The 17,357-nt window shown below is 42.2% G+C and overlaps 1 protein-coding gene across 4 annotated transcripts in view; it reads right to left on the reverse strand.

The window, feature by feature from the left end:
* The window catches only part of wdr21 (WD repeat domain 21), a 104,666-nt gene that overhangs the window by 17,535 nt on the left and 69,774 nt on the right, over positions 1 to 17,357 (reverse strand). For all 4 annotated transcript variants that reach the window (XM_087990183.1, XM_087990182.1, XM_087990184.1 and 1 more), the window contains 2 exons: positions 5,928 to 6,007; positions 448 to 543 (listed from right to left, as the gene is read on the reverse strand). In XM_087990183.1, the coding sequence (XP_087846309.1) occupies positions 448 to 543; positions 5,928 to 6,007 (176 nt within the window). The remainder of the gene's footprint in view (positions 1 to 447; positions 544 to 5,927; positions 6,008 to 17,357) is intronic.

Raw genomic sequence — 17,357 nt, forward strand, 5'->3', positions numbered from 1 at the left:
CGACTAAGACTCTGTGATGCGGTAAGGCTTTGAGTATCTCATTATCTATCTTTCCCATACTTGGCTATGTTACTGAGGAGGATTCACAGCTGAGCTGAATCCTGTTCCTCTTAGATTTCCACATGCAGGACCAGCAGAATGGGATGTGAGTAATACAAGGATTTAGAGGTTAATTATAATATCTCTACTCGCCTGCTTCTCAGTAACTCAGCACAGAACAAATTAAAACGTACACATGTGCTGAAAAGTGAAGCACAGTAAACCAACTGAATACAAACCATATTCTGGAAAACTTAGTCAATTCTCTTAATTTTCAGATGCAAACTTCTTAAGATGCAAAACCACTGACTTGAACCAAAGTAAAATGATTACAACACACAAGGAAATACAGCTTTATGTTGTCAAATACTAAGAGGAGCTGGTTCACGAGTAATTTGTTGACTTTACCTGTACTGAAGCATTTATCAGCTTGTGGATTGAAGCACCAGGCACAGGACCAGACCGTTGAACTCCTAAAGTTACACAGCATACTCAGGTGATCTGCTGTAGATGTCATAAAACAGCAGGTTGTATTATGATATTAAAAACATTCTATAGCTGATTTCTGTTCTAACTAGCAACGTGCAACGAATCGTCAAGGCTCCGATTCATTTGTAGCATTCTTAGCCAAAAGATAAACTTTGCTACGAAGGAAATGCAACAGGATCTGTATGAAAGCAGGTGAACTCTCTAAACCCTGTGGCAAATGAGTTATTTTTGATCATGATAAGGAAGGGTACAGCACAGATGTTGAGTAGTCTTGTTTGACAGAAAAGCACAAAACAAAACCATCTGCACCCCCGACCACCACCGTATGTCCGTAACTTAAAAATTATTTTCTCCGAGCAATCAAGCTCAGCATGGTACGAGGGTGTGCATATAGAAATCCATGATGTATGCTACGCAAGATCAAATAGTAGGTTGATTCAAATGGAATCAGCCAGTTGCTGGTGAGGCTTCCAAAATCACCACTACATTTAAAGCAGGGAAATCCAGTTATTTTTCCAGGAAACCCTGCAGCCTTCTTGAAGTGACCTTATTAATGACCTTTTTCAGAAAGGTGGTTTGAGGCAATTAATTCGAAGGAACAGCAGTCAAGCATGTAGCTCAACAGGGGAATCACTAGCTTTGTAAGTGAACAGATCCTGCATTATATGGTTTAATATGACACTTATAAAGCAGGGTATCATATAACTTACTGTATGCAGTACTATAGGAGATATGTAGGAAAAAACTGGCCATATCATTTTATCATTTGAAATACATTCATCCTTATTTGCAGTCACCAAATTAGATTTCTATGAGTATAAAATGAGGAAGGTGGCAAAAGAGGGAGAGATCTGGCATTGTTAGTCAAGGACAATATTACGGTGGTAGAAAGGACGTTTGATAAGGACTTGCTTACTGAGGTAGTATGGGCTGAGGTTAGAAACAGGAGAGGAGAGATAACCCTGTTGGGGGTTTTCTATAGGCCTCCAAACAGTTCCAGAGATATAGAGGAAAGGATTGTAGAGATGGATTCTGGATAGGAGTGAGAGTAACAGGGTTGTTGTTATGGGGAACTTTAACTTTCTAAACATTGACTGGAAACACTATAGTTTGAGTACTGTAGATGGGTCAGTTTTTGTCCAGTGCGTGCAGGAGGGTTTCCTGACACAGTATGTAGACAAGCCAACAAGGGGCGAGGCCACATTTGATTTTGTACCGGGTAATGAAACGGGCCAGGTGTTAGATTTGGAGCTAGGTGAGCACTTTGGTGATAGTGACCACAATTCGGTTATATTTACTGTGGTAGGTATGTACCACAGGGCAAGAGTTATAGCTGGGGGAAAGGCAATTATGATGCGATGAGGCAAGACTTAGAATGCATAGGATGGGGAAGGAAACTGCAGGGGATCAGGCACAATTGAAACATGGAGCGAGAACAGCTACTGTGTGTCCTTGACGCATTATGTACTTGTCAGGCAGGGAGGAAGTGGTTGAGTGAGGGAGCCACGGTTTACTAAAGAAGTTGAATCTCTTGCCAAGAGGAAGAAGGCAGCTTATGTTAGGATGAGACGTGAAGGCTCAGTTAGGACGCTTGAGAGTTACAAGTTAGCCAGGAAAGACCTAAAGAGAGAGCTAAGAGAGAGCCAGGAGGGGACATGAGAAGTAGGATCAAGGAAAACCCTAAAGCTTTCTATCGGTATGTCAGGAATAAATGAATGACCATAGTAAGATTAGGGCCAATTAAGGATAGTAGTGTGAAGTTGTGCATGAAGTCTGAGGAGATAGGAGAGGCGCTAAATCAATATTTTTCGTCAGTATTTACACTGAAAAAAGACAATGTTGTCGAGGAGAATACAGAGATACAGGATATTAGACTAGACAGGATTGAGGTTCACAAGGAGGTGGTGTTAGCAATTCTGGAAAGTGTGAAAATAGTTAAGTTCCCTGTGATTTCTCCTAGGAGTCTCTGAAAAGTTAGGGAGGAGATTGCAGAACCTTTGGCTTTGGTCTTTATGTCGGCATTATCCACAGGAATACTGCCAGAAGACTAGAGAACGACAAATGTTGTCCCCTTGTTCAAGAAGGGTAATAGAGACAATCCTGGCCATTATAGACCAGTGAGTCTTACTTCAGTAAAGTGTTGGAAAGGATTAAGAGTAAGGATTTATAATAATCCAGAAAGAAATAATTTGATTAGGGATAGTCAAGACAGTTTGGTAAAGGGTAGGTTGTGCCTCACAAACCTTATTGAGTTCTTTGAGAAGGTGACCAAACAGGTAGAGGAGGGTAAAGCGGTTGATGTGGTGTATTGGGATTTCAGTAAGGCGTTTGAGATAATGTTCCCCGCGGTAGGCTATTGCAGAAAACACAGGAGGCATGGGATTGAGGGTGATTGAGCTGTTTGGATCAGAGATTGGGTAGCTGAAAGAAGACTGAGGGTGGTGGTTGATGGGAAATGTTCATCCTGGAGTTCAGTTACTAGTGGAGCACCGAAGGATCCATTTTGGGGCCACTGCTGTTTGTCATTTTTGTAAGTGACCTGGATGAGGGCATAGAAAGATGGGTTAGTAAATTTGCGGATGACACGAAGGTCGATGGAGTTGTGGATAATGCAGAAGGAAGTTGCAGGTTACAGAGGGGCATAGATAAGCTGCAGAGCTGGGCTGAGAGAGAGCAAATAGAGTTTAATATGGAAAGGTGTGAGGTGATTCACTTTGGAAGGAGTAACAGGAATACAGAGTACTGGGCTAATGGCAAGATTCTTGGTAGTATAGATGAGCAGAGAGATCTCATGTACATAGATCCCTGAAAGTTGCCGTCCAGGTTGATAGGGTTGTTAAGGCCACGTACGGTGTGTTAGCTTTTATTGGCAGAGAGATTCAATTTCTGAGGCATGAGGTCATGCTGCAGTTGTACAAAACTCTGGTGCAGCCTCACTTGGAGCATTGTGTACAGTTCTGGTTGCCGCATTATAGAAAGGATGTGACAGCATTGGAAAGGGTGCAGAGGACATTTACCAGGATGTTGCTTGGAATGGAAGGAAGGTCTTATGCGGAAAGGCTGACGGACTTGAGGCTGTTTTTGTTAGAGAGAAGAAGGTTGAGAGGTGACTTAATTGAGACATACAAGATAATCAGAGGGTTAGATAGGGTGGACAGTGAGAGCCTTTTTCCTTGGACGGTGAGTGATAGCTTGAGGGGACATAGCTTTAAATTGAGAGGTGATAGATATAGGACAGATGTCAGAGGTAGTTTCTTTAGTCAGACAGTAGTAAGGGCATGGAACACCCTGCCTGCATCAGTAGTTGTGAACTTTATGGGCATTTAAATGGTCATTGGATAAACATTGGGATGAAAGTGGAATAGTGTTGGTTCGATAGACTTCAGATTAGTTTCACAGGTCGATGCAACCTGTGAAAGGGCCTGAGCTGTGCTGTAATGTTCTATGACAGGCAACTCAATTACTAGTGTTCTTCTTTACTAAGACATGACAACTTTAAGAGATATAATGAAGACGTTTTAGCAGATTATCTATTCTTGCTCTGAGACTCTCCTGGACTGAAAGATGGTTTAAAATATGCACAAGGAACAATATGCAAAGACTAGAAAAAAAAAGGAAAGGCTTAGAGAAATAAAACCAGTCATTTTCAATGACAGTACTGAAGAAACACAAAAGTTAGAGATGGCACATACACTCAGGAAAATATCAGACCCTGTAGTAATGTGTAGATTTCATAGAAATGGTGCATGCTTTTAGTATAGGATAAGAACTACCAGGCTCTCTGACCAGATGTTTTGGTTTGGAGCAGCACTTGCAAGAAATTTTCAGTTAAAAGACTGCAGGCCCAAGCTGCCGGGGTCTTCCTTGTATTCAATTAAAAGACTGGAACATTGGGAGCTGCCGGTCTCGGACTACTAACCAGTTTTTTGTGCAAGCGACAGTCCACATGGAAAACTTACAACAATCAGCTGTAACATTTCACATCAGCATTTGTCAACAAACATACTTACATGACACCAGAAAACAACCCAAACTACTATATTAACGATTTGGAGGTGGACTGGGGTGAACAAAGTCAAAACTCACACAACACCAGGTTATAGTCCAACAGGTTTGTTTGGAAGCACTGGCTTTCAGAGTGCTGCTCCTTCATCAGGAGCAACCACCTAGTGCTTCCAAATAAACCTGCTGGACTATAACCTGGTGTTGTGAGATTTTTAACTTACTATATTAACAAATGATTGCAGCATCAAAATGGAGCTCTTTCTGGTTTGTACCCATTTCAGCAATTCTGATGGTGCAGGCACACTCATATTGATTTACTTCCACATCCTTGTTTCCTTTATTGTTTCATGGGATGTGGATGTCACTGAGAAAGCCAGCATTTTTTGACCATTCCTAGTTGTCCTTGAACTGAATGTCTTGCTAAGCTATTCCATATGACCTTATTCTAGAAAGTACGTTACATATTAAACTGGCAAACTGGCTGAATTAAGTTTCTCCCCCAACTCATGTCGTGATATATGTCTCTACACTGGTATCACAACCTCCAGGGACATTATATTCGATTTATACACTGCTATGCAGGCATTTGTTCACTAACTGGGGAGAAGGTACAGAAGCCTGAACACACGCACCAGCCGGTTTTCAAACAGTTTTTACCTTAATGTTGCTAGAATACTGAATGGAGTCACAAACACTTAACATTCGCCTGTACCTGTGTTGTTGTTTTTACCGCTGTTACCTATTATTTACGTATCTATGCTATTTAACTCTGTGATCTGCCTGTCTTGCTCGCAAGACAAAGCGTTTCACAGTACCTCGGTACAGGTCCGATCCGGTTCATGTAGAGGTACAGCTACAGGGCCCAGTCCGACCCAGCCCGCTCCGGTCCAGTCCAGTCCAGTCCAATCTATTCTAGTCCAGTCCAGTCCAATCCAATCCAGTCCAAGGCTACTTGCTACTACACTCCCATATACATTCCATTCAAATCTGTTGTTTTGTTGCTGGTTTTTCAGTTGATATTTCAATATTAGGAAGCTAGACTGGAAACCTGAACCATAAATTTCAGCTTTACCAACAAATAGATACACACGCAGATCCCATCAATCAAGCTCCAATAAACAGCAAATATAATTCTGTGGAGGCAGCATTATCCAATGCTTTGGTTCAAACGGTGAATCAAAATTAATTTCAAAATGTCTTCAGAGGAAGTCAAACTACAGTATGACGCTGGTTTGATAGATTATGACACTTGTCACACATCCTCTTATTCAGACAGTGTGCAGTCCACCCAAATTAAAAAAAAAGGTGGAGAATAAGTTGTCGAGAAATACAGTTTTCATAAAAATCCAAACTTTATGATATTAACAATAGATAAATACCGATACAATCCCTACCAGGATTTGAGTCACTGAAGATTGAAGTTGGAAGTAGGCTAATACATCCCGGTACGTCCGCATTGCCAGAAAGGCAAAGCCTAGCATGGTATAGTTTAAGGAAAATTATATATCAATGAACACAAGAGGTTCTATTTACCAATGGAATAACGTAGACTATTAATTTTCAATTTATCACTCTCCACAATACTGCTTTCCTTCTGGCTATCATCATTTCATATTCATGAACACAAAGATAGTCAGCTGACATCAGCAGGCCTTTCCTCAAGGAGCTAATTTTCTTCAGTGAAGGAATGCTTTTATCTGGGTAGACCTCAATAAGTGACTGGTTGGACCATGTTACGACCAAGGGTAGATGTCCCTGTAAACATTATCTCCTTTAACCTCAACAAACATTTTTCAATAAGAAGCATAGGAACAGGAGTAGGCCATTCAGTCCGATAACTGTCTCTACCAATGGCTGATCAAATGCTTCAATAATTTTACCCAATCCCCATAATCAGCAATCAATTGCCTTCTCTAAATATAGAAGGCTGAGATTCCACAGCCCTCTGGAGTAGAGAATTTCAGTCCCACAGGAATTCAATAGCAATAATGCTTTCCAGATAACCAAAGAAATGCTAAGAGTGAGGTTGTTCAGCGTATCTCCTATCAGCTGTGCTCTATCCAAAGGCAGGTTCTTGCCTCAGTTTCTACCCTCTGGCAATTCCAATAATTTCTTTTCATTTTCAAATCATAGAACATTCATTTCCTTTATGGTTTTCCTTGAAATTTCCCTCCATGATATCTCATGCCAGGCCATTTCTTCTTAATATGTGCCCTGCACAGTTAGTGCCTTTTCCCAATAGCAATCAGTCGGAGCAGAATGGGGAGAGGAGACGAGCACAGCAGACTGGGAGTATGAACGGCAGTTGTGAGGTTTCCTGATAAAAACCTGAGGGGCGAGGCCCAGATCAAGCTCGGTTAGAGCAGAAGCGGGAGAGCAGCAGAATCCCACTGAATCCCAGACCTCCTGAGGAGGATGTCAGGGTTCAAAAATGTGATGCAGGGTAAGTGGAAGCAGCTAACTGGGTGATTACGGTTGGATTAAAAATTAAATCCAATGGGTCTGTGAGCCTATTCACTGGGCAGCAGAAGTTTCGGACCGGAGCCTGTGAGACAGCAGCATGTTGAGAGATAAAAATAAAGTTTAAAAGTTTTTTTTAAACATCATTCTGATCATGCTGACTGGCCACTTGGGATCCAGCTTTAGGTACCAAGAGGGTTATATCTAAGGTTTATTTTTGTAGTTTGTTAGAAAGAGAGAGAGACAGAGACAGAGAGAGAGAGAAAAAGAAAGAGAGAAAAGATCTGCTGAGTATTGGAAGGGTTGAGTAACTGGCTTCTAGTTTATTGTTTGGATTGGTAATTGATAAAGTTCACACTAGCAGGACTTGGCCCTATGGAATGCACCTCCTGTAATCTGTGGAAAATCAGGGATACTTCCAGTGACCAAAGAGGCAGAAAGTGTGTTCAGCTCTTGGTTTGCTGCATGAAGCTGCAGATGGACTCACTATGGAGCATACATAACAGAACAGAAAATATTAACTTATTATCACTAGTACTTTTACAAAAACATACAATATAAAGTGTTCTAAGTCACCATATCCGGCACCAATTCAGAATGCCATGGATAGCAGATTTAGCAAGCTGGTCACATCAGCAGCAAGGGCTACACAGACAGAAAATAGTTGAGTGACTGCCAGGAAAGACAAGTAGCCGGGGCAGATAGTGCAAGAGTTCCTTGTGATTATCCCCCTTTCAACCAACATTTAATACTGTTTGGTGGAGGCGGAGGGAAAGCAGTAACAGCTTGGTTTGTAGCACCACAGTTTGCTTCATTGAACAACTGGGGAGGAAAATGAATGGAAGAGCTCTACTACAGGGGACTCGAGTGTAAGGGGAACCGACAGGGGGTGCTGTGGCAGCAAATGAGACTCTTGAATGGAGTTTTGAAGAAAGGTTATTGAATACGAAACATTAACTGATTTCTCTCCTCAGTTCCTACCAGACCTGCTGAGTTTCTCGAGCTAATTCTGTTTTTATTTCAGATTTCCAGCATTCGCATTTTTGTTCTTAAATGTGCGTTTCGTCCAGGGTCAGGGATGTCTCAGAGTGGCTGCAGAGCACTCTGATGGGGTAGGATGAACAGCCAGCAGTCGTGTTACATGTTGGTACCAACAACATAGGTTCAGAAAAATAATGAGGTCCTGCAGCACAAATTTAGAGAGTTAAATAGTACATTAAAGACGACTGCTAAGGATGTAATCGCTGGATTACTTTCAGTGACACATGCCACTGACTCCATGACAGGAAGATCGATCTGAAGAATATATAACTAAAAGGATGATGTAGGAGGGAGAGCTTTAGATTTTTGGACCATTGGGACAGTTTCTGGGTTACACAGGATCCATACAAGCTGCACCTGAACCAGAATTGACCAGTATCCTTACTGGCAGGTTTGCTGATAGAATTGGGTCAGTTTTAAAGTAATTGCTCCAGACTTTGCAACTACTCACCACCACCACCACTGCCAATACTGCCACCACCACTACCATCGTCAGGAGCAAAGTTCAATCGGACACAGAAGGAATACTATGATAGTCCAGGAGGTACAGGATACATTGGTATGATAAGGCACGAGGGAGGTCTGGGAAACAAAACTGCCTCTATTTTAATGCACAGAGCCTAACTAGTAAGGTGTTGTTCAGCATGTGGAAATATGACATTGTTGCAATTGCTGAGTTGAAGAGCAGGACTAGCTGCTCAAAATTCCAAGGTACAGAAGTTTTAAGGCTTGATTTTGATGGAAAGGATGTAAGAGAAGTGGGGCATTGTATCATTGATAAAGGAGACTACCACTGCAGTAATGAGGGAGGATATCTTAAAAAGCTCTTCAAATGAGGTGTCTGATTAGAGAGCAGAAACAAAAAAAAATTATTTGGCTGGGAATATACTAAACATCTCCCAATAGCCAGAGGGGGATACAGGAGCATATATATGTAGGCAAATCACAAAAGGTACGAGAGGAGTAGGATTACAATAACACTGGTAACGTTAACTGGGATTGCCTTAGTGTGAAAGCATTAGATAGGGTAAAACTTAAAGTGCACCCAAGAGAGCTTTTAATGCCAGTATGTAGACAGTCCAACTAGAGCTGGGGCAGAGCTAGATCTAATCCTAAGGAATGAAGCCAGTCAAGTGGTTGAAGCGTCAGTGGGTGTGCATTTTGCAGATAGTAATTGCAAAGTCATTATGGAATGGGTTAAAGATAGTGCAGAAGTTGTGTCTAAACTTGTGGAAGCTAATTTCAAGATCATTAGACAGGATCTGGCAAATATGGACTGTGAGCAGTTACTTGCGAACAGCTACATTTGGAAAGTGAGAGTCTTTTAAAAGTAATAGAGAATGAGTTCAGGGCTGAAAATGTGTTGCTGGAAAAGCGCAGCAGGTGAGACAGCATCCAAGGAACAGGAGAATCGACGTTTCGGGCATAAGCCCTTCTCCTGAAGAAGGGCTTATGCCCGAAACGTCGATTCTCCTGTTCCTTGGATGCTGCCTGACCTGCTGCACTTTTCCAGCAACACATTTTCAGCTCTGATCTCCAGCATCTGCAGCCCTCACTTTCTCCTCGAAGAATGAGTTCAGGGCCAGCATGTTTCTCTAAGAGTGAAGGGCAGAGGCAGCAAGTCTAGCAAACTCTGGATGTCAAGGGATACCACAAGTTTGATAAGGAAAAAGTGCATTACAAACAGATGAGGCCTTTCAGAAGTATAGTGCATGCAGTGAGGTGCTTAGAAAAGAACTTAGATGGGCAACAAAGGGGCCATGAAATATCTTAGGATAGGTGGTGCTGTTGATGGTGAGAAAGATGGTCTAGTCTGATATTGACCAGCTGGTAAATTGGGCAAATGGGCAATGGCAAATGGAATTTAATTCTGATGCATTTTGAGAAGTCCAACAAGGGAAGGATATACACAATGTATGGTAAGTGCATAGGAAGTACTGAGGAATAAAGGGACTTTGGTGTACAAATTCATAGGTGTTAACACAGGTGCACAAAATAGTGAAAAAGGTCTTAATAAAGAAGGGCAGAGATATCGTAACAAGGAACGCATTACTACTTTATGAAACATTGTTTAGGTCACAGGTGGAATCCTGCCATTCTGATTGCCACACCTTCGGAAGGATGTGATTGCACTGGAGAGGAGTTAAAGGAGGTTCACAAGGATGTTGCCTGGGATGGGAAGTCTCAGTTATGGGGAGAGACAGGATAGGCTGGATTTGTTTTCCCTGGAGCAGAGGATGCTGAGACAGGAAATCTGATTGAGTACACAAATTATGAGAGGTATAGATAGGGTAGATCATGAGATTCTTTTGCCCATTGAAGATGTGTCTAAGACCAAACAGCACCAGTTTAAGGTGAGGAGATAGTTTACAGAGGATCTGAGGAAACATTTTTTTCATCTTAAGGGTGGTAGAAATATGGAACCCACTGCCTGAGGGGGTAGGGGAGGCAGTTACGTGTTTAACAATTAGCAGCAACTGGGCAATCATACTCTACACGAATGGAATAAGTGTAGTTTGGTGTTTGTTGGTTGGCATAGACAAGGTGGGCTAAAGGGCCTATTTCTATGATGTATGACTCTATGACACTACTATCAGTACATTTTTTTACACATTCACTCTCCTCAGCATTTCTTACTCTTTCTGCCCAGACAATCCTTTCCATTCTCTTCCCAACATACATTTTAAAAGCTATTTGGCAAATTGGTCTTCTCTTTCTGTAATATCCAAGTTCTGACATGTACTCAAAACAACACTCAAATCATTCCCCGACATCAAGCTCTCTACAAGCTGCATTTTGTTATTTATTCAGCCTGCTAGTTAGCAACTTTCCCTTTCTCTGACACATTGCTAGCCTCACATTTGTTTGCTTGTAGCAAATTTAAGGTGTGGGCATCATGCTACCAAAAATACTTAAACCTGTTCTAGTTTTTCTCCTTATGCAAATATTTTTGTTTATAGAATTTCCAGACTGTGGAAACAGGCCATTCGGCCCTACAAGTCCACACCAACTCTCTGAACCACATCCCAACCAGACCCATCCCAATATGGTATTCCAGTAACCTTGCATTTCCCATGGCTAATGCACTGAATCTCCACATCCACATCAGAACTCTATGGGTACTTAGAATGGCCAATCCACCTAACTTGCATATTTTTGGACTGTGGAAGGAAACCAGAACACCCAGCAGAAACCCATGCAGACACGGGGAGAACATGCAAATTCCACACAGACAGTCGCCCGAGGCTGGAATTGATCCTGGCTCCCTGGTGTAATGAGGCAGCAGCGCTAACCACTGGGCCACCCGTGGTTTTGAGATATGCATCACTTTGGTTTGTCAATGTTCACCTTCATTTGACTTTCACTTTCATGCATGCTGTTACTGGAGTAGTATCTGTTACAATTTCTTCTCTGCTTGCTACAGTTGGAGGGATATGGGAAAAACTCAGGCAAATGGGAAATTTGGTTTTGGAAACTGCTCAGCATGGACAAGTTGGATCAAAGGGTCTGTTTATGTGCTGTATGACACTATATATGACTGTGCTTTATCATTTGCTAATGCAACTGATGTTATATTCAAACTCCCTCTCTCAATGTTAACAATAGATCCTGTATTCCTAAACATTTCTTTAATCAGTGCTTCTGTTCGGACATTGAAGAGGGTAAGTGATAAACCGTAACCTTGCAGTTATGGTTCAGACTCCCCATTGGCTTCTGTCACTGCCTTTTCCATGTACAGGTTTCTTATAAAGTTATTTATCTTTCCAGTTCACTCTGGCTGTTAGCACTGTGAAGAGCTTAATCTAGTTAACCCAATTAAGCACTTTCCCAAAATCTACAAAACAAATAATGCCTGTCCAAATGCTAAACTGAGTTCACTCAATTATTCTTATAATACTGAGAGCTTCTTTCATTCCCCTTCGACTGTCTGTGTGGAATTTGCATGTTCTCCCCGTGTCTGCATGGGTTTCTGCTGGGTGTTCTGGTTTCCTTCCACAGTCCAAAAATATGCAAGTTAGGTGGATTGGCCATTCTAAGTACCCATAGAGTTCTGATGTGGATGTGGAGATTCAGTGCATTAGCTATGGGAAATGCAAGGTTACTGGAATACCATATTGGGATGGGTCTGGTTGGGATGTGGTTCAGAGAGTTGGTGTGGACTTGTAGGGCCGAATGGCCTGTTTCCACAGTCTGGAAATTCTGTAAACAAAAATATTTGCATAAGGAGAAAAACTAGAACAGGTTTAAGTATTTTTGGTAGCATGATACCCACACCTTAAATTTATTACAAGCAAACAGACCATCTCCCATGTAATTCTACATCTTTCCACTCACTTGGCGGGAATTCTCACCATAGTCTTTGATGCATGGGCAATCAGATTAAATTGTACAAAATGTCAGAGTATCAGCATACTTCAAGTTTCTTCCTCAGGTTGATCATTGTTGTTAGCATAAATTCCTCTAGCAATTCTCCTGATCAGCAAATATCTTTGCACAACTTAATAAACATTGATGCTGCATTCTTTCTGATGTTTTTACATGAATCTTGTCAGTAATCCTGTTTATTGCTGCTCTCCTCTCATGCAGAAGCATCGTTGGCCCAATTAAATTGATGTTAACGTTACTCTTTGTCATCTCAAATCACTTCAGTTTTTTTTGCATTTAGCTCTACAAAATGCTTCTTCCATCTTTTTTTCTCATTTTAGCAGGATTTCTTAATAACAGCTCCCTTTCCTTTTGAGAGTTTTCAGTTCTTTATGCTAGGTGCCACTCAATGACTTTGATTTTGCAGATGTAACATCCACTCTTCCCAACCAATCCAATTCCTCAAGTGTCATCCCACTACTCTTAACCACTATTTTCATTTTTTTTGTTTCTCCGCCTAACTCTTTACTTGGATGTCTGCAATTCAGCTTACATTCTTCTGCGGATAATCCAGAAACTCTGTCCCCATCAAAAAGTGTATAAATCTGTCTCTGCAAATGGTTTCATCCACCAATCTGGCCAAAAGCAGGAGCATTATTTAAACTATTTATTGTCAATCTTCAACTTCAATGGTTGAAGGCTCACTGGACAGCTACTTAAAGAGCTTGTACTCATAGCAAATTCCTTGTTATAGGAGATAACTAAACAAAGCCAAATTAAAGAAAAAACAATCTGTGTTAAGGCCAATGCCTGACAGTAACTCAGAAAATCAGGACACATTGAAAATATCAGAACCAGGTCTAGGCAAATAAGCCATGCAAACTAACAGAGAAGATTTGTGAATTATATTTTCAAGGGTGAACAATATATTTATTGTTGGTCACTTGAATATATATTTGCATGGATACTTTCTCCCTCACGACTAAACTAGGCAAAAATTCACCCTGCTGCAGGGAATATGATTTCCTCAGCCTCTGGTGCTTCACTTTCCACTATTGAAGATGCATGCATGGGCGAGATTGCAGAATAGTTGAGTGCTCCACATATAGATTCAATGCTTATGTTTAAACAAAGCTTAATGTTTTTGGGGAGTCCAGAACTAGAGGGCATAGGTTTAGGGTGAGGGGGGAAAAGATATAAAAGAGACCTAAGGGGCAACTTTTTCACGCAGAGGATGGTATGTGTATGGAATGAGCTGTCAGAGGATGTGGTGGAGGCTGGTACAATTGTAACATTTAAGAGGCCTTTGGATGGGTATATGAATAGGAAGGGTTTGGAGGGATATGTACCGGGTGCTGGCAGGTGGGACTAGATTGGGTTGGGATATCTGGTCGGCATGGACGGGTTGGACCGAAGGGTCTATTTCCATGCTGTACATCTCTATGACTCGATGTGCAAAATAAAAAGATTTGCCCACCTGGATTAAGACAAATCCATCACAAAGAATAGCCACAATAATTCACAAAATTAAAAAAAATCCCAAATGGATTTGTGATGAGAAGACCATATCTAAACACAGAGTTATATGTCTTGAAGAGATCACCAGCTTGGTGGATGGGATGGTGTTGACATAAATTGTTGAAATGGAGTTGCAAAATCAGAGATAATCATGTGACACAATGAAGTAAATGTTTAGAAAGGGCAAGGGAAATTATGGATATATGTTTTGGGGGCATGTGACCAGCACTCCCCGTGGCTCTGGAAAGGGATAATAACTTTTTACCCAAACCATCAATGAAGGTTGTACATCCTCAAGCCAACTGCAAACTTGGAGACACAATAGGCATTAATAAACAAACAAGCGAGGAGGCAAATCATAGAACATAGAACATTCCAGCGCAGTACAGGCCCTTCAGCCCTCGATGTTGCAATGACCTATGAAACCAATCTAAAACCCATTTAACCTACACTATTCCATATGTTTATCCAATGACCATTTAAATGCCCTTAAAGTTGACAAGTCTACTACTGTTGCAGGCAGGGCGTTCCACACCCTTACTACACTCCGAGATCTGTCCTACATCTATCACACTTCAATTTAAAGCTATGTCCCCTCGTGCTCGCCATCACCATCCAAAGAAAAAGGCTCTCCCTGTCCACCCTATCTAACCCTCTGATTATCTTGTATATCACAATTAAGTCACCTCTCAACCTTTTTGTCTCCCATGAAAACAGCCTCAAATACCTCCTCCTTTCCTCTTAAGAACTTCTCTCCACACCAGACAACATTGTCGTAAATCTGCTCTGAACCCTTTAAAAAGCTTCCACACCCTTTCTATAATGCAGTGACCAGAACTGTATGCAATACTCCAAGTGCGGCCGCACCAGCGTTTTGTACAGCTGCAATATGACCTCTTGGCTCTGAAACTCAATCCCTCCAGCAATAAAAGCTAACACACCATATGCCTTCTTAATAACTCTTTCAACCTGGGTGGCAACTTTCAGGGATCTATATACATGGACACCAAGATTTCTCTGCTCATCTACACCACCAAGAATCTTACCATTAGACCAGTACACTTTATTGCTGTTGCTCCTTCCAATGTAAATTACCTCACTTTTCCGCATTAGCACGGCACAGTGGCTTAGTGGTTAGCACTGCAGCCTCAAAGCACCAGAGTCCCAGGTTCGATTCCAGCCTTGGGATGACTGTCTGAGAGGAGTTTGCACATTCTCCCTGCGTCTGCGTGGGTTTCCTCCTACAGTCCAAAGATGTGCAGGTCAGGTGGATTGGCCAGGCTAAATTGCCCATAGTGCCAGGTGCTTAGTCAGAGGGAAATGGGTCTGGGTGGGTTACTCTTCGGAAGTTTGGTGTGGACTTGTTGGGCCAAAGGGCTTGTTTCCACACTGTAGGGAATCTATATAATCTATCTACCTAAACTCCATTTGCCACCTCTCAGCCCAACTCCGCAGCTTATCAATGTCCCTGCAACATCCTTCGGCACTGTCCACAACTCCACTGACCTTAGTGTCATCCGCAGATTTACTAACCCATCCTTCTACACCCTCATCCAGGTCCAAAACAGATCCCTGCAGTACACCACTAGGAACTGAACTCCGGGATGAATATTTCCCATCAACCACCACTCTGTCTTCTTTCAGCTAGCCAATTTCTGATCCATACAGCAAATTCTCCCTCAATCCCATGCTTCCATATTTTGTGCAATAGCCTCCCATGGGGAACCTTATCAAACACCTTACTGAAATCCATATGCACCACATGAACCACTTTACCCCCATCTACCTGTTTGGTCACCTTCTCAAAAACTTAATAAGGTTTGTGACACATGACCTATGCTTCACAAAACAGTGTTGACTCTATCCCTACTAAAAGTACTTCTTTCTCTATGATTATAAAACCTATCCTCTTATAACCTTTTCCAACACTTTACCCACAACCGACGTAAGGCTCACTGGTCTATAATTACCAGGGTTGTCTCTATTCCACATAGAACATAGAACATAGAAGAATACAGCGCAGTACAGGCCCTTTGGCCCTCGATGTTGCGCCGATCCAAGCCCACCTAACCTATACTAACCCACTATCCTCCATATACCTATCCAATGCCCGCTTAAATGCCCATAAAGAGGGAGAGTCCACCACTGCTACTGGCAGGGCATTCCATGAACTTACGACTCGCTGAGTGAAGAACCTACCCCTAACTTCAGTCCTATATCTACCCCCCCTTAATTTAAAGCTATGCCCCCTTGTAATACCCGACTCCATACGCGGGAAAAGGTTCACACTGTCAACCCTATCTACCCCCTAATCATCTTGTACACCTCAATCAAGTCACCCCTAAACCTTCTTTTCTCTAATGAAAACAGCCCCAAGTGTCTCAGTCTTTCCTCATACGATCTTCCTTCCATACCAGGCAACATCCTGGTAAACCTCCTCTGCACCCGTTCCAGTGCCTCCACGTCCTTCCTATAGTATGGCGACCAAACTGCACACAATATTCCAGATGCGGCCGCACCAGAGTCTTATACAACTGCATCATGACCTCAGGACTCCGGAACTCAATTCCTCTACCAATAAAAGCCAGTACGCCATATGCCTTCCTCACCGCACTATTTACCTGGGTGGCAACTTTCAGAGATCTGTGTACATGGGCACCAAGATCCCTCTGCTCATCCACACTACCAAGTATACGACCATTAGCCCAGTACCCCATCTTTTTGTTATTCTTCCCAAAGTGAATCACCTCACACTTAGCTACATTGAATTCCATTTGCCACCTTTCTGCCCAGCTCTGCAGCTTCTCTATATCCTGCTGTAACCTGCCACATCCTTCCTCACTGTCAACAACTCGTCCGACTTTCGTATCATCCGCAAACTTGCTCACCCAACCTTCTAACCCCTCTTCCAGGTCATTTATAAAAATGACAAACAGCAATGGTCCCAAAACAGATCCTTGCGGAACACCGCTAGTGACGGCACTCCATGAAGAAACTTTGCCATCAACTACTACCCTCTGTCTTCTTCCATCCAGCTAATTCCTAATCCAAACCTCCAACTCACCCTCAATGCCATATCTCCGTATTTTCTGCAGTAGCCTACCATGGGGAACCTTATCAAACGCCTTACTAAAATCCATATATACCACATCTACCGCTTTCCCCTCATCAACCTCCTTCGTCACCTTTTCAAAGAATTCAATAAGGTTTGTGAGGCACGACCTGCCCTTCACAAAACCATGCTGACTATCCTTGATCACATTATTCCTATCCAGATGTGCATAAATCCTATCCCTTACAATTCTCTCTAAGACTATGCCCACAACAGAAGTGAGACTCACCGGCCTATAGTTACTAGGGTTATCCCTACTCCCCTTTTTGAACAAGGGAACCACATTTGCTATCCTCCAGTCTTCTGGCACTACTCCTGTAGACAAAGA

Source organism: Chiloscyllium plagiosum, unplaced genomic scaffold (assembly GCF_037043375.1).
Source record: "Chiloscyllium plagiosum isolate Xiang-an unplaced genomic scaffold, Cpla_swu_hap1 HiC_scaffold_8, whole genome shotgun sequence".
Lineage (NCBI taxonomy): Eukaryota > Metazoa > Chordata > Chondrichthyes > Orectolobiformes > Hemiscylliidae > Chiloscyllium > Chiloscyllium plagiosum.